General features: G+C 44.6%; 1 protein-coding gene across 2 annotated transcripts in view; it reads left to right on the top strand.

The window, feature by feature from the left end:
- Nucleotides 1-1087: 1087 nt before the first annotated feature.
- ZC3H3 (zinc finger CCCH-type containing 3) overlaps nucleotides 1088-18603 on the top strand; it is an 80565-nt gene continuing 63049 nt past the window's right edge. For both annotated transcript variants that reach the window (XM_068129199.2, XM_078784328.1), the window contains exons 1-6: nucleotides 1088-1232; nucleotides 4044-5316; nucleotides 8512-8651; nucleotides 12082-12177; nucleotides 12620-12713; nucleotides 18442-18600. In XM_068129199.2, the coding sequence (XP_067985300.2) occupies nucleotides 1181-1232; nucleotides 4044-5316; nucleotides 8512-8651; nucleotides 12082-12177; nucleotides 12620-12713; nucleotides 18442-18600 (1814 nt within the window). In that variant the 5' untranslated portion in view covers nucleotides 1088-1180. The remainder of the gene's footprint in view (nucleotides 1233-4043; nucleotides 5317-8511; nucleotides 8652-12081; nucleotides 12178-12619; nucleotides 12714-18441; nucleotides 18601-18603) is intronic.

Below are 18603 nucleotides of genomic sequence, written 5' to 3'. Positions count from 1 at the left end.
TTTTTCCACATGGGGAGTTGATCATACATATGAAATTTAATATTGATCCATTCAGCAGTTCTGGAGAAAAAGATGTTTAAAGGTTTTCCTTAAATCCAAGATGGCCACCATATTATGTGCCTGATGATGTCATAGTTTACAAATATGTTTTCCACATCAGTAGTTGGTTATATGTTTGACATTTTACATTGCTCCATCAAGAGGTATTCCAGAAGAGGTTATTTAATTTTTTCCTGAAATTCAAGATGGCTGCCAAATCACATGACTGATGACGTCATACTTTGAAAAAATTCCCCCCATCGGATTCTAAACGTGTTTCAAGTTTTGTATCGATCGGAAAAGCGGTTTTGGAGAGATGGGTTTTTAAAGTTTTATTTTTAAATCCAATATGGCCACCAAAGCACGTGACCGATGACTTTTTTTTCGCAAACGTTTATCCTCATGGCTAGGTGATCACATTTCTAAAATTCCGCATTGATCCGTTCAGCGGTTCTGGAGAAGAAGATGTTTAAAGTTTATGACGTCATAGGCAATGGCAGCCAATTTAAGTCAAAATTAGCAAAAAAAACAAAATTCATGATGCACTAATTTACATTGGTATCTATAATGAGTTGAAGTTTCATCGAGTTTTCTATTAAACGGTTTTCTCAGAATCGTCTCCACAAAATGTGAGAATAATATTAACAATAATCCTTACAAGAACAATAAGCGTCCAGTGGGAACCTCACTGGAAGACTAGTAACAACAACAGGCGGTTGCTGTGGTAATGGTGTGACGTCTTTGACGTAGTTCCAAAGCGGGGTGGATTGGACGGGTGTGGACGGAAGGGAATGTTGTTGTTGTTGTTTAAAAATATTGCAATCCCAGAGGAGAACAAGGGAATTGACAAATTGCGCCGATTTCGCGTATGTCATGAAAATGTTTCAGCCACGTTGCTACATTTCCTAAACAGGTGATTAATATCTAAGCAAGTTTGGTTTGTTCGAGATATTTAAAGAAAAACAAGTTGAACAGTTTCCGCTTCCGTATTATAAGCTTTTTGCCAGATTTCGGGAGCCAATGAAATGATAGATTCTTGTTTTCCTTTACGACAGAGGAAGTGACGTCACCGCTCCGGCCTATTACGGCATCGGCGTTTGTGAGGTTTGATGTTGCGCTAGAGTAATTGTGGTGTTTGTTAATGGCTTGTTCGGAAAGGGAATCGTTGGAGAGACAAATACACTTTCTGAGTGGTAAGTAATCGATCTGTTCTGGGATTCCATCGCACACGCTTTGATCAAGCAAAGCTAAACAGTTTAGTAAACTAAAACTGCTGTAGAAATGACATTTTAAAAATAAAATGGTCGCCCCTATTTTGAGCAGGTTCATGATATATTTATTTTAGTTTTTGTTTCTTCGAGCACTGAAGGATGAATGGCGTTTATATTATAGATGATCCTGTACTTGGGCTTTTTGTGGTAATCTAATGACTTCCTTTGCAAGGAACTTCAACGCAGGAGGAGACCGTTACTCGTCAGGCCCATCGAGTCTATGCAATGGTTGCCAACCTAAGGTCGGTGGACGTTAAAGATCGCACGGTGTCCTTCGCGAAAAGTAGGCGAGCTATCGCCGGCACCCTGAACAATACATTACAAGTTAGTCGAACGTCCGGCCTATCCAGCCGGTTCGTGAAAGATTCTGGCTGAGCCTCCTTCGGCTAACTCCACAAGAACGTGGAATAATTGTGGCCGTTAAAAAAGACGCAGAAGAAGAAGAAGAAGATCGTTTACAAGGTTCACTTGAAGAAACCGTATATCTAGTAGTACTAGTACTAGTAGTACTCTCGTCCCTCGAAACGAAATGTACCTGCCACCTGCCATCCGTCTTCAAAGAAGTAGTTCACACCTAATTATATTCGATTTTAACTCCCAGGTTGCTTCATCAATCGGGATCCACATTGGGTTTATGTATCATTTAAAAGACTCCGAAATCTGGAATCTCATCAAAGTGTGCGAAGTCGACAAGAGCTAAAACGCAGAACATCTAGAGCACAGTGGAAAGAAGGGAAACACCAACAACAAAGGTAAAGGGGCACAAGAGGGGGAGGCAATCGTTGGAATACATTTCTGCAACGAAGGAATGTGGAAGGACATGCAGTTTATCTCAGGCTGCGCTTTGTTACTGATAAATTACCCAAAGGACCTTTCAGGTCAATGTGTTGTATGTCTGTCTATCTTTTCAGCTGAAATGTTTGCCATTGCACAAGTGACCTCAATTATTTATAATCTCACTTTTATCAATATAATAAAATTTTCACCCCTTTAGTTGAAAACCGTTGGCTTTACTTTCTTCCTCATTCCCAGGTTTCTTTGCTTTTCTTTTTTCTTTGGTTGGAGAGCAGATTAAATTTGAGAATGAATTGTCCAAAAAAAATTTTTTTTTTAAATTCATTATGATGCACTTTGGGCGAATTGCATTTAATAAATGTTTTGTTAGGAAAGCATGAATCGTGGTCTGGGTAAAGATCGAGAAAAACATTCATTTTAATTGGTGTTAGTGACTAATTGGCTTTAATGGTGCTAATAATTCAGGAACAGAATCTAAAATATTCTAATGACTGCCATTCATGACTATATCACGATATGCTGTACCATACAGTTCTGCTAAATCATTTTCCCTCACTCAGAAGTAACACTGTACAGAATGTTACCCTATCGCTTTTCTGCAGATACTGCTCTGACCCCAGAAGAGACGACTGGGACCACGGACGAGACTGCCAGGGCCGCGGACGAGACTGCCAGGGCCGCGGACGAGACTGCCGGGGCCGCGGACGAGACTGCCGGGGCCGCGGACGAGGCTGCCGGGGCCGCGGACGAGGCTGCCGGGGCCGCGGACGAGACTGCCGGGGCCGCGGACGAGACTGCCGGGGCCGCGGACGAGGCTGCCGGGGCCGCGGACGAGGCTGCCGGGGCCGCGGACGAGACTGCCGGGGCCGCGGACGAGACTGCCGGGGCCGCGGACGAGGCTGCCGGGGCCGCGGACGAGACTGCCGGGGCCGCGGACGAGACTGCCGGGGCCGCGGACGAGACTGCCGGGGCCGCGGACGAGGCTGCCGGGGCCGCGGACGAGGCTGCCGGGGCCGCGGACGAGGCTGCCGGGGCCGCGGACGAGGCTGCCGGGGCCGCGGACGAGGCTGCCGGGACCGCGGACGAGGCTGCCGGGACCGCGGACGAGGCTGCCGGGACCGCGGACGAGGCTGCCGGGACCGCGGACGAGGCTGCCGGGACCGCGGACGAGGCTGCCGGGACCGCGGACGAGGCTGCCGGGACCGCGGACGAGGCTGCCGGGACCGCGGACGAGGCTGCCGGGACCGCGGACGAGGCTGCCGGGACCGCGGACGAGGCTGCCGGGACCGCGGACGAGGCTGCCGGGACCGCGGACGAGGCTGCCGGGACCGCGGACGAGGCTGCCGGGACCGCGGACGAGGCTGCCGGGACCGCGGACGAGGCTGCCGGGACCGCGGACGAGGCTGCCGGGACCGCGGACGAGGCTGCCGGGACCGCGGACGAGGCTGCCGGGACCGCGGACGAGGCGGCCGGGACCGCGGACGAGGCGGCCGGGACCGCGGACGAGGCGGCCGGGACCGCGGACGAGGCGGCCGGGACCGCGGACGAGGCGGCCTGGACCGCGGACGAGGCGGCCTGGACCGCGGACGAGGCGGCCTGGACCGCGGACGAGGCGGCCTGGACCGCGGACGAGGCGGCCTGGACCACGGACGAGACTCATTAACCTATTTAGCAATACTATTTGATGTCATTCTTTGTTATTGTATAACTGCTTGAGTTGCGTTATTAATTTCTATTACTACAAGGGATCAATGCAATACATTACTTGCTTGTTAAAAAAACAAACAAAAGGAACTTGATATTTTGTTTTAAAAACAATTGATGCCTTTTTTATATATTTGGAAATTGCAGGAACTTTGCATACTGTAGATGGAACATTTTAAGTTTTACTGTTGAAACTGTAATGTAATTAATTGATTTGTTCTCTTGTTTTTTTAGGATTGATTCAGCAACACAAAACAGACCACAGCTTAAGCGGTCATTTTACCAATTGTACTTTCCGGCGGGTTAACTCATCTGGATTACCAAAACATGTTGGACCCAATAGGTTCTCTTTAATCAACCATCCTGGAACTAGTCGTACACAACTGCCTGAGGGAAAGAATAGCACGTTAGAAAAGCTGAAAGCCATCAAGATTGCAAGGAGAGCTGCAGGGAATCGTGTGACCCTCTTGCAACAACATTGCAATGACATTACAACCACAAGTCCTTGGAATGCCATCAAGACACCTGGTCAACCAGTCGAGAAACTGCGGTATTGTTCATCTCAAGCCATTAGGAGACTGATCCCTGCAACAGAATCTATGGAAAAACTGTTGCCAAAAGTTGTGATTTCTTCTGCACCCAAAACTACGACACGTTCTCCACAAGCACATTTGGTGGTAATGCCCACATCTAGTTGTCCCTCCAAACCCAATTTGCCTTTTTGCTCTGTTGTCCCCAGCGGTAATAATGCAAAACAACAATCTTTGTACGTGGTCGCAAATGACAAGTGGGTTTATGAAAAGGCTTGCTTTGCAACTTTGTCGGGTAAACCCATGCATAGCAAGTTGAGAGGTTCCAAAGACCAGATTGTTCACGATCTGACGGTTGTGGCAACACACACTTCTAGCCACTCAAAAGGGTCAACCTGTTCGTCACCAGTCTCGCAAGCCAAGGACGGAAGACTTGGTACCCTCGGAACAAAACCATTTCAAAAAGTTGAGACGAGCACTCCTTTAGCTTCTACAACCAGTCGCACTCTGAATTCTGAATATGTGTGGACAGCAGATGCAGCAAGAAGCGATGCAAGCCCCGTTGGGACGATGCCAAAAGTAAAATCTAGTGCCCGCGATGTTCGAATGTTGTCCCCTATACCTTCACTGCCAAGCCACCAGAATAAATCACCTGAAAGTACCAATTGCTCGCCAGTGAAGCACTCGCTGCTTTGTGAAAACGTTACTATTAAAAGCCCACCCAAAGTGCTATTCAGAGCTGGTCTTTCTCTCCACTCCTCATCTGGATGCAGTGCAAAATCTTCAACCTCATCCTCACCTTCCACCCAGCCTTTAATGTCTCGTTATCGCTGGAAGGCTGTTTCTCCTCGAAGCGGAATATCTGCTGGTAGCTCTTCGACAGCATCTGCTCAAACCCGTCTATTTTTGCCCGTACCACGTTCTGCTTACAAAGTCAAAAGCAGAACCAAGATTGTGAAGCGAAAAATTCCGAATACGTAAGTTGTTAATCTTTTTGATTTCCCCCCTCCTCCCCTCTTTTTCCCCCCCCTACCGATTGTGATACATTTTATTAAATACACTACTAGCAGGAGTACCCGGTGATATTCTTATCCTGTTGGCTTTTTGGAGATAAATGAATTTGATTTTTTTTTTTTTCTATTTTTTTGTGGGTGCCTAAAATACTCCCCTACCTACACACAATATTTAATATCAAAGAAAATTTATATTTAATATGATATTACACTCACATAAATACTAATCGGGGATAATTTAATATACCATTTCATATAGCCGATGGTGTGTGTCGTCGCTTTCAACTAATCTCTTCCCTTCGTTGGCATGCTCACTAGGCATGTGAGTAAGGTGAGCTGGCACCAATGAAGGGAAAAACCTACACAGAGAAGCGATTAAAGTGATGGAGGTGTGTGCTATCCCTCACCCACTCTCTTTTCCTATGAGCATCGTTGGCTGCAGGTGCAGTAAATGTAGCATGAAGTCTGATGCACATAGGCGCAGCAGATTGGCGAGGTCGGCGACATGATGACGGCTGCCCTTGATGTCCAAAGTGGACACAGCTGTCTGGAGATGCTGCGCGTTGATGTATAAATTGTTGCGACCACTGACCTTCATGGGCACATTTATCCACGATGTAGCACTGCCCAGGTTGACCTACAGGTGTTTGATATCTGAATGGCCTTCTCATAGCCTTAGCCAAATAGGCTTCCCCCACAAGGCAGTGGGGATCCATTACCCTGGACAAGGGGCCCATACCACCAGGTACTGTCAGCCAAAGCCAGCTGAGACCAAGACTCTCATAGGGCAGGGACGTCACTCCCTGAGGTAGCTGAAAAACAGCTACTCTGCTACCCCGTATATAGCTACAAAGGCTCAGGCACTATGAAGCGATTTTTATTTATTTACTAGCAGAAGTACCCGGCATTGCCGGGGAGGGGAGGGGAACGGGGGGGAGGGGAAGAGGGAGGGGAGGGGAAGGGGAAGGAGTGTGGGGGAAAGCAGAAGTACCCGGCATTGCCGGGCGGGGTAGGGGAGGGGAATGGGGGGTGGGGGGGAAGGGGAGGAGAGGGGGGGGGGGAGGGGAGGAGAGGGGGGAGGGGAGAAGAGGAGGAAGGGGAGAATGGAGGGAAGGGGAGGAGGGTGAGGGGAGGGGGGGGAGGTGGGGTGAGGGCAAGGGTGGAAGGGGGAGGGTAAGGGGGGAAGGGTAGGGGAGAGGGGGGAAGGGGAGGATGGAGGGGGGAAGGGGAGGATGGAGGGGGGAGGGGAGGATGGAGGGAGGGGAGGTGGGGGAAGGGGAGGGGAGGGGGGCAGGTGGGGGGAGGGGTGAGGTGGGGGAGGGGAAGGGGGGAGGAGCTTGGTTAGCACGACTCGACCAACTCGCTTCGTGGATCTCGTTTGTTTTGAACGTGTCCCAGATTTTAAAAGCCAGACAACTGTTAAAATGCCATTTTGAGCGGCAATAAACTGCTCCATTCGGTTACGGAAGGGTTGTGGAAAGACGTTTCACAGCTGTTTCAAAGACGTTTAATTCATATCGCACAAAATCGACACAAAACACGATCACACAAAAGGTGAAAAAACGCAATCGCTTTTCACTCTGAATTACGTGCAAACGTGTGACGGAAATCACCATCGCCCAGCATCGAGTGCCAACCAAGATGGCGCCCGGTAGCTGCATCTCCACCTATGTGGTGTGAATGGCAATGGTCATTGATTCGATATATTTTCCGTTCAATGGTCTGGCAGCGGGGATGGAACATAACGTGATCGCTCTGAGCGAATCAGCGCGCTGCTCTGCCACCAGCTCAGATTCCGTGTATAATATTCCTCGCTGAAATGCGCTGAGGTAAATATGAATAAAAAATATGGATCTCGTCAAATATTTTTCGGTAGGCTATGTCCTTCCCAGGCTCAATGGCCATGTCTGTGCCAAATATCAAGTACGTGAGCCTCTCCGTTTAGGAGTCTATCGGTAACATTACACACACACAAACTGTGTTTTATGTTCAATGGTCTGGCGGCGGGGATGGAACATCACGTGATCGCTCTGAGTGAATCAGCGCGCTGCTCTGCCACCGGTCAGATTCCGTGTATAATATTCCTCGCTGAAATGCGCTGAGGTAAAAATATGGTAAAAAAATATTATGAAATAATTTTTTTTAGGTAGGCCATGTTCTTCCCAGGCTCAATGGCCATGTCTATGCCAAATATCAAGCACGTGAGCCTCTCCGTTTAGGAGTCTATTGGTAACATTACACACACACACACACACACACACACACACACACACACACACACACACACACACACACACAAACTGTGTTTTATATATATATATTTAATCCAAAAAAATGAACTTTTTCTCTCAAAAATTTTAATTTTCGTTTTTTTGCCTAAAACACTCCCCCGCACTCAATGATGAACCTCTAAAAGTTTGACAAAGATCCATTAAGCCATCTCTGAGAAAAATGGTGACACACAGACAGACAAACAGCTCTATTTTCATATAGATTAGAAACCAGTAAGAGTAATACAATGGAAATATTTACAGAAGAATATGTTTGGATTGTTTCCTGCACTATTCTTAAACCCCTCTCCCACCCCAAATAAAACAATGGGGAAATAGTTGGTGTGCGCGTGCCATTGTTTTTAAATTTAGACTCCTTGAATGCCATTTTTAGTGCTCTACTTTAAGTTAACTACCCACACCATCTACTTCGGGGCATAGCCCCTATTGATGGTGGTTTAAAAGAATATAAATTATTTTTTCATTATTATTTTTTATTTAAAGAAAGATATTGAGCAGGAAAGCCATCTCTTTCACTCTAAATGGTATCCTCTTTTGACTTTCCACCTGAACAGTCGCTCCTCTCTCCAGTAATTGCTGATTCAAACACAACGTCCTGTGCTCGTTATTCTTCTCAATATGTTTTGGGGTTTTTTTTTCTTTTCTTTTGCATGTAACATATGTACAACCACAGAAAAACCCATTTGCAGCAAAAGCGTTCAGTTGATAAAATTTTATCAGTAATTGTTTACTATTGACATGATTATGACGCTTCAAGTTGACTAAAAGTAGTCTTGCCCCATTAAATACAATAGTATGCCCCTTGTTGGAATCGGACAAAAGTGGCAATGCGATCCGTTTACAATCCTCTCTTGATGTTGCACTTTAGAATGACACAAGGTGGCAGCATTGGGCCGAGTACATTGCGAGGGCAAGCCAGCCGTTTGCAGCCGAAAATTTATTGCACGATTTCTAAGCACAAGATACGAAAGGTGCCCTTTTCCAGGACGCCATCGCAGGGCAAAAGAGGTAAGCACTCGGTGCAGTTGTTGAACATAATTCAAGAAAATTGCTTGAAAATTACCATTTAATCTGCTGTCATGGTAGTATGGAGTAAAATAAGCAAAATTATCGAGGAGACGTTAATCCATGTGCAGCACGGTGAATAAAAGTTTTGTGAAAGAGAAGGCCAGAATAAGACTTGTAACAATAATATTAAAATAATTATTATCATAAACTGTAACTTGCACTTTTGTGTTCTCATTAACAGCGAGATTTAAAAACAATTCATTAACTCCACCACCGAAGGTGGACCGAGGTTATGTTTTCACCCCTGTCTGTCTCTGTTTGTCTGTCTGTGAACAGGATATCTGAAAAAGTTGCGGATGGATTCGGTTGACATTTCGTGGGCAGGTTGGGTGTATACAACAACAACAACAACATTGATTAGATTTTGGTGAAGATCCAGATAAGATAATTTTAAAGTGATTCGTCATCATAAATGAGTGATTGGGCCAAAAACGAGTATAGAACGATATCTCAAACAGTTATGGACTATTCGGACAAAACTCGGTGGACAGGTTGGAGTTGTGACGAGGACAAATTTATTAGATTTTGGTGAATGTCTGCATCCAGCCTATCAGTGGTATACAAAACATAAACTGTCCGCCTGGCTGAGGTATGCGCTCTACCGAGTCCCGTTCTGTATTGTTTATTGTAATTACCCTCGCCATAGGAGAGGGTATTGCATTTGTGAATTTGTTTGTCTGTCTGTCCACACATAATGTGCTGACGTAGGCCGCAATCACCACCTGGTGGTAGCCAGTATTGCACGTCATCTTTTTCAACCATGTACTTCTACAGATTGTGTACAATTAGAATCCGAGTACATATTATCGCAACGTAAGTAGTGCATGTCTATAAAGGATGTACTATGTGAGTACATCTATAAAGGACATACTATAAAAATACATCATTTATTACGTTTGTAAAATACATGTACAGTATCTATAAAATATTTGTCTGCAAAATACATCCGATTGCAACGTGAATCTATAACAATAAAACTGAAAGGGTCTGTTTCTCCGTTGTATTAATATATATCTATGTTGTCAATGCATTGTCTACACACCACAACCACCCCACCCCATAAGCAGCACTTGAGCACCACACGCAAGCTCCACAAAAGCACCACACACAAGTGCCATAAAAGCACCACACAAACCAAGTCTTGGTGAGGGTCTTTGATTTCTGATTTTTTTTTCTCTAGTTGTTGAGTTGCAATTGCTTTGTCAGTATCCGCCTGGCTGAGGTAGGCCACAGAGTTAACTTTACATTGACAATATTGCAGTTCTGGTTGTTGTGTGATGAGCTTCTTCTCTCCACTCCCCTCCCTCACTCACATCCTTACCTTACTTTCCCCTCCTCCCCCACTCCAACCCCATTAACCCCAACTGCCATTTCATTTTCACCTATCACAATTTACTCTTGTACTGTACAGCATGTTCCAAAAAGACCTGGACCACCTTGGTTGTTAATATATTTAGTACCACTAGGGCGTGCCCGTACGTGGGTGCAAAAAAACATGCGTGCAAACAACAACAACAAAAAAAAACTTTGAAACCACGTGGCAGTAACGACCACAGAACCCCCCCCCTCTATTTACATGAAATGGTTTGGTCCATTCGCAAAGCCAAAGCGAACGGCTTGCGAGTACGGTAGAACCCCCCCCTCTATTTACATGAAATGGTTTGGTCCATTCGCAAAGCCAAAGCGAACGGCTTGCGAGTACGGTGACCATACCTTGGGAACCACTTGTCCGATTAATTTCAAACCTTGAAAAGGCACATCCTCGGGTCCCCAGCAATATACCTGGCAAGTTTCAAGTATATCGGACCCGTGGTTGTCGAGAAACAGCGGTCACAGACAAACACACAGACATACACACACACATACACACAGAGATTACTGGAATTATAGATAGATAAATGATGCAATGATGCCCTTTGTTTTATATGATACAGAAACTCATAAAGTTTATTTATTTTCAGGTCTAGTAGTTTAATATAAAAGAATATTGCGACTCCGCAGGAGAAAGCCTCAGTGTGTCACATGGTTCATCGAGACGAGATCCAACACACAAGTTCAGCATAATTTCCGTACAAGGTATGGAAGGAATCTGCCATCGCGGACTAATATATTGTGGTACAAGATGTTTAAGGAGACTGGAAGTTGTCAGAAACAGAAAAGTACTGGTCGACCAAGCACAAGTGCAGCAGACGTTGAATGAGTGTGTGAATCATTTCAACAAAGTCCCAGAAAATCAATCTGACAAACATCCAGAGAACTGGGACTACCAACCACCACTGTACACAGGATTTTGCATAAAAGATAAGCTTTATCCTATAAGGTGCAGAATCTGCAGGAACCCAAACCAAATGATGGACCCAAGCACAAGGCATTTGCCTTGGAAATGCTCAGTTCCATAGAGGATGACGATGTTTACCTGAAAAAGATCAGGTTCACAGATGTAGCTTGCTTTCATGTATCGGGGAAGGTGAACCGGCACAATGTGAGGATCTGAAAACGCCCACGTAGCCATTGAACACATACGCGACAGTCCAAAGGTCAATGTGTGGTGTGGCCTCCTCCATGACCACTCGGTGGGTCCGTCTTTCTTTGCGGAGGATACAGTGACCTTTGGCAATTTACATGAACATGTTGGAAGGGTTCACCTTCCCACAGATTGAAGACGTGCAATCCGATATCATTTTACAACAGGACGGCGATCCCTCTCATTGGACCTTAATCGTTCGAGCCGTCTTAAATGAAAATTTTCCAGGTCGCTGGATTGGCCCAGACGGACCAACCGCCTGGCCCCCACGATCACCGGACATTAACCGCCCTTGATTTTTATATTGTGGAGGTTTGTCAGAGATGTTGTCTTCAACAACAGGGTGGCAAGCCTGCAGGATCTTTGTTCTCGGATCACAGCTGCATGCGCATTGGTAGACGCAAACATGTTGATCTGTACATGGCAAGAACTCGTGTACCACCTTTATGTCCTGCATGTGACAAACGGAGCTCACATTGAAGTGTATTGATGGTGTGGACAAAGCTTTGAGTGTCTGTATCATATAAACCAAAGAGTATCATTGTATCATTTTTGGTTCTAAATATATTAACAACCAAAGTTGTCCGGGTCCTTTTGAAACACCCTGTATAAATGCATTTTATACGGTCCATAATCATCAAAGGATCACACTATTTGATTGTACGTAGAATTTCTCCATGGCTTGTTTTTTGAGTACAGTAGACATGGGCAGGTAGGTGTTCAGGCTTTACCCTCTGGTCAGATTTGTCCTTCTGCTGTTTTTGGCGAAACATCTTTTGAATTTGATTTGATTTTCATGTTCGTTTTGCCATTTTGCCAAGATGCACAATTGTCTTCCCTCCAAAGGACGAGCCAAGAAAAGTCAAGTTTACGTGAACCAAAAGGGTATTCGTTACTCGGCCAGTCATCGTGGCAGAACTCTACAGCGAATACGTTCCCCAAGTAAGTTGTACAGCGCGGTTGGTTTACTCTTGGGCCGAGCTTGGGTGCGCCTGATAGCCTTGCATCCAAAGGAAAGACTGTTGTCAAGGTGACATACCTTCTCGCGGAGGTTCCACTATTTCATTTGAGTTGAGGTGTTTCTATTCAGAAGGAAATGGCTTTGGGTGGTGCTTGTGTCCTGTCCTTTCCTTGTCTTTCTTCTCATCTCTCGCTCCATCCTCCCTCCCTCTTGCCGCTCACATACTTCCTTTCTTCCCTTCAAGTGTGTTATACTGACTTCAATAGAAACAATGTCCACAAACAAACTTTGCCCGTATCTGCTTGTGAAAGGCTTTAGTGAATTGTTTTGGGGTTTGTGTTGCGCATCAAGGATCTTTCGGAGAGCCTTTTGAAATGAGAGAGGATCGTCCTCAATGGGGTGCATGTGTTTGTCCTCCCTCAGGGACAGAGAGCGGGCGGTCCATTGGCGGGAAGGGGTTCGTACGCTCGCCTCCTGTGTCTGCTTTGGAACTCAGCCACAGCAGAAGGCTAGCCAGGTTTGGAAATCTGCCTCTGTTGGTCTGCCCTTCTGTCTATTCCTTTCTCGTCTCTCTTGCCTCTCCATCTGCTACCAATTTCTAGCTTGTGCACACACTGCGATGCTGTAACTGTGCTGCTTGCCCAATGACGTTATACGTGTTGAGTGATTGCCTTTAGAATGTATTTGATGCTAAAAAATCGTAATAAGGAAAAACTGAAAACAGGGGAGCTGATGTGCCAATTGTGCACCGATTTAATTACGTACCCCTCCTATAATGAGAGATGTATTGTTTTTCCTACATTTCTTTCTTTTCCAGCATTTTGCAATCGTGCACCATTCCTTCATTTCTGAGCCCATCCTCTTCAAATTTGGAATTGCGATACCTTGGTCTGATACAACCACGCCCCTTTTTATTTTTGCTCGCTTTGGGCCCCTTTGTGATTTTGAGGGGTCAAAGGTGAAATGCTAAAATACCACACGTTTTTTGCAAGGTTTTTGCCCTTGCACTTCAGTCCAAGAGCTGAAAATTGCCACAAAAATTTCCAAGCATCCCAGTAGGGATGCAAATAGAGGCTTTGTCAATTGTTTTAGGGACGTTTTGGAGATTACACAGATATCAAAGTTCAAAATTGGTTGCACAATTGAAGTGTCTGGCTTGCCATTGTGCTGTATTGCAACCAATCCAAACAAGAATTATCAAAATAATGCATTGCCACAGCTCCTTCGCAATGAAGTAGACAAACATTCGTTTGGGGTGTTTCTTTAGATGTCACAAGTGTCAAAGGTCAAAATTGTTCACAAAATTGTGGGGTTTGTTCTGCCAAACATCTCGATTTAAAGCAATCAAGACGAGACTTGGCACAAATATACCTTGCCACATCCCTTTCAGAATAAAGAAGGTAAACATTGGTCTGGTGTCATCTTTTTGATTTTATAGGGGTCAAAGAGGATGGAGGATGGAGGATGGGGGAGGGGGAGGGGAGAGATATTACCTTTGCTTTCAAATGTCTACGATTGTAGTTTTAAAAAATATTTTATTTGCATGTTGCTTTATTTTTGCCTCCTTCTCTTGAACTATGCAAATCTGTTGTAAACAAGGCATACTCAGACAATGCCTCCAATTAATTTGATGAAATATAGGAGCTGCTTTGTCTTAGCCATTCGGAGCTCGACACAAACTTGTTTGATGGCCTTCTCATCATTTTTGTGAGTCAAGAGCTACAATGTATTAAGTTCCATTTCCATTCCATTAGTTGAAGTCTTAGTTTTCCACAACACACTTTCATAATATTACACTGTGTGCCAACTACTGTAGTATACAGTGCATTCAGAAAGTATTCAGACCCCTTCACTTTTTCACATTTTGTTATGTTGCAGCCTTATGCTGAAATAGTTTAAATTCATTTTTTCCCTCATCAATCTACACTCAATACCCCATAATGACAAAGAGAAAACAGGATTTTAGAAAGTTTTGCAAATTTATTAAAAATAAAAAAGAAATATCACATTCACATAAGTATTCATACCCTTTGCTGTGACACTTGAAATTTAGCTCAGGCGCCTCCTATTTCTCTTGATTATCTTTGAGATGTTTCAACACCTTGATTGAAGTCCACCTGTGGTAAATTCAATTGATTGGACATAATTTGGAAAGGCACACACCTGTCTATATAAGGTCTCACAGCTGACAATGCATATCAGAGCAAAAACCAAGCCATGGGGTCGAAGGAACTGCCTGCAGAGCTCAGAGACAGGATTGTGTCGAGGCACAGATCTGGGGAAGCCTACAAAAAAACCTGCTGCATTGAAGGTTCCCAAGAGCACAGTGGCCTCCATAATTCTTAAATGGAAGAAGTTTGGAACAACCAGGACTCTTCCTAGAGCTGGCCGCCCGGACAAACTGAGCAATCGGGGGAGAAGGGCCTTGGTAAGAGAGGTGACCAAGAACCCGATGGTCATTCTGGCTGAGCTCCAGAGATCCTGTGTGGAGATGGGAAAAACTTCCAGAAGGACAACCATCACGGCAACACTCCACCGATCTGGGCTTCATGGCAGAGTGGCCAGACGGAAGCCTCTCCTCAGTGAAAGACACATGAAAGCCCGCTTGGAGTTTGCAAGAAAGCACCTAAAGGACTCAGACTGTGAGAAACAAGATTCTGTGGTCTGATGAAACCAAGATTGAACTGTTTGGCTTCCGTCTGGCCACTCTGCCATAAAGCCCAGATCGGTGGAGTGTTGCCGTGATGGTTGTCCTTCTGGAAGTTTCTCCCATCTCCACACAGGATCTCTGGAGCTCAGCCAGAGTGACCATCGGGTTCTTGGTCACCTCTCTTACCAAAGCCCTTCTCCCCCGATTGCTCAGTTTGGCCGGGCGGCCAGCCCTAGGAAGAGTCCTGGTTGTTCCAAACTTCTTCCATTTAAGAATTATGGAGGCCACTGTGCTCTTGAGAACCTTCAATGCAGCAGAGATTTTTTTTTCGGCTTCCCCAGATCTGTGCCTCGACACAATCCTGTCTCTGAGCTCTACAGTCAGTTCCTTCGACCTCATGGCTTGGTTTTTGCTCTGATATGCATTGTCAGCTGTGAGACCTTATATAGACATGTGTGTGCCTTTCCAAATCATGTGCAATCAATTGAATTTACCACAGGTGGACTCCACTCAAGGTGTAGAAACATCTCAAAGATGATCAAGAGAAATGGGAGGCACCTGAGCTAAATTTCATTTGTCATAGCAAAGGGTATGAATACTTATGTCAATGTGATATTTCAGTTTTTGTCTTTTTAATAAATTTGCAAAACTTTCGAAAGCCTGTTTTGTCTTTGTCATTATGGGTTATTGAGTGTAGATTGATGAGGGAAAAAATGAATTTAAACTATTTCAGCATAAGGCTGCAACATAACAAAATGTTAAAAAAGTGAAGGGGTCTGAATACTTCCTGAATGCACTGTATATTAGATTGTAGACTATTTGACTTTATTCCTCAAATCTTGGCCTACTTGCAAAGCATATTTGATGTCTTTTTTTTTAACTTGGTAGAGATGTTTTATTATCGAGATGTTTTATAAGCTTGGTTTGACTCCTTTGAGCTGACTGGTCCTGTTTATGGTCTGTGACAATTTAAATTTAAACTGCTGTTCTGTTATCATGCCAAGAGGGGGCGTTGCTTTGTAGTACACTTCATCTATCACGGTGGTTGAGTAGGCAGGAGTTTAATCGGTTGTTACCTCCGCCACTGAAGGTGGACTGAGCTTATGTTTTCACCCCTGTTTGTTTACCTGTCTATTTGTCTGTCTGTGAGCAGGATATCTTAAAAAGTTATGGACAGATTCGGATGAAATTTGGTGGAGAGGTTGGGTGTGTGACAATTACGTATTGGTTTGATTTTGGTGAAGATCCGGATCCGGATACTATAATTTTTAATTTTTTAAAAGTGATTCTTCACCATTGATAGATGGGGCCAAAAAACAATTGTATGTATAGCACAATATTAAAAAAAGTTGTAGACGGATTGCGACAAAACTTGGTGAATCAGTTGGGTAGGTGACAAGAACAAGCCAATTAGATTTCGGTTTGGTCCTGATGCAGTTCCCTTCTATTAATGGGATACAAAACTTAAACTATTCAGCCTGACGGAGGTATGCACTCTACCGAGTGCGATGTTCTTGTACCGTCGATATTCATGTGGATATGAAAGCTCCAAAGGCACCTTTTGCAAGATTATTCTTTTGGACCATTACCGTCTGCTGGCATTAGTTGGTGGACATTAAAGATCCCACAGTGTCCTAAATGCAAACCAAGTTATGCGAGCTAATGCTAGCACCATGAAGAAATTCCAAATTCCTGCCCTAACCTAATTTAAACATAAGGCATGGCCAGCTGCTTCGTGAAAGACTTGGGCCAAAGTTCCCCTGGCCATAATCACAAGAATGTGGGAATAAATGTTGCCAATAATAATAATAAGATTATGCTTTTGGACTATTGCCAAATCCACATACACCTTGGACGATGTCAGAATTGACTCTTAATTAATTTTTTATAATACAAAGAAGTAGGAATGTTAACCCTTTATTTAACGGGCATGTTAAGGATGGCAAAGCCTGTTTTCAGCACAGTAAGTGTGGGGGAAGAAGAGTGGCTAAAAGTGAGAAAACAATAAGGGGGAACATTGATGGGGGACAGGGGTAAAAGGGGGTTTTGTGTCCTTTATTTTTCGCAATCGAAGTTGTTCCAAGTTATTTCAAATCTGAGATTGATATCCTGAGTTGACAACTTTAGATGAAAAGAACCGTTTTCTAAAGTACGAGTTCTTCAGGTCAGTATGTAGTGTCATGTTGAAGGTTTAAGTCTATGTTGAAAAAAGGGTGGTGCCTTGGAATGGTGGGGAGGGGGTGTAATTGTTAAAGAATGGGCTAAATTAAATGTTAGAGATTAGCACAGGTTTCCATTGAATTAATAAAACTAGTTATTTGGATAAAGCACAGGTGTGAGGGGTCGATTTGAATTTTCTTGCACTAAAGTGTCCTTGAACTGGCCCCGATTTTGTGGGATATTCAACTGAGATTTGGAATCCCCAATAGTTGTTTTTTTTTTGGCAACGAGTGTGAAACATTTAGTGTGTCATTATTTAAAAAATTTTCAAAAATGCTTGCGTGGTTCACTTGAGCCGCTTACCATGCTTGTTCATGTCGTCATTCTTTCTCATGTAAACATGTCCATGCAAAGTAACATCTTGGAAGAAATCAGCAAATAACATGAAGTTAATGAGGATGGAAAGTAATTATGACAAGGTAGGGTGGTGTGGGTAATGGAAGGGGTGTGTGTGTACAACTAGAGCATGAGAGGTAAGGTGGGTTGTGAATGATTGAGAATTGTGTGATTGATGAGGAGGTGGATGTACAAGTTGGAAGGACACATCCACTGAAGATAGTGGGAGGCTTGAGCATTGTATGAGGAAGGGGAGAAAGAAGCGATTGTGGGTGATGGATTGTGAGCCAGAGAAAGGAAAATTTTGAGGGGAGGGGGAAGGGGTTGGATAGAGGAGAGTGTTATAACTAGATGGGTTATCTTGAGTTGTAAAATCTATGAACAGAGCTCACTTGGCATCGTGAAGTGTAATGTTTTTCTCCATCATTGTGATTTCATTTAACATGCTGGTGGGACCTTGCGTAATGAGTCCAGCATGTGTGCCTTTCCCATGTGGTTGAGCGCGTGTGCCGACTCAGCTTCGCTAGACTTCCCGAAGGGCCTGCTTTGGCACTGCTACACCTGGCAGTCCTCATTGCCAAACCGGAAAAGGACACTAGTTAGATTCCTCCTCCGATGCAGCTTTAGGACCACTGTCTGTTGCAACGTACTGCCTTCTGCTCATATCGTCGATCTTGCCTTTATTTCTACTCTCACTTTGGTGACGAGGACAACTGGCCAAAACATTGCAATAACTGTTATTGTGATCTCTTAATCTGGCATCTATGAGAAATGGACACTTTTCCATTGAATAAGTTTGTTTATTTGCATTGTGTCATACTGGGCTGCTGTTTTGATGTCTTAAATGACTATCTTAAGAAAGATGATGCATCAACATTTGTTGGGTTCTCTCAAAGTTTGACGAGGGATGTGATCAACCTTGTAAATGAAGTCGTAAGCTACTTCAAACGCTTACCATGTTACTTGCATTTTGTGCTTTTGGAATGGTGTTGTGTCATTTCATTTTCTCCACCTTCTTGTTCTAAACTGCCACCCACAGCCAAGCTCTACAGAGAAGCCTCATGGTGGCTCGACAAGCTCAGCTCCGGCGAAATAAGCCGAAAGAGTATTGCATATTCTACAACCGCTTCGGCAAATGCAACCGTGGGGAAGAATGTCGCTACATCCATGACCCTGACAAAATTGCAGTCTGCACACGGTA

The sequence above is a fragment of the Myxine glutinosa genome, chromosome 9 (genome assembly GCF_964187855.1).
Source record: "Myxine glutinosa chromosome 9, kmMyxGlut1.1, whole genome shotgun sequence".
In the NCBI taxonomy this organism is placed as follows: Eukaryota; Metazoa; Chordata; class Myxini; order Myxiniformes; family Myxinidae; genus Myxine; species Myxine glutinosa.
This window is presented reverse-complemented; position numbering and strand designations above follow the sequence as displayed.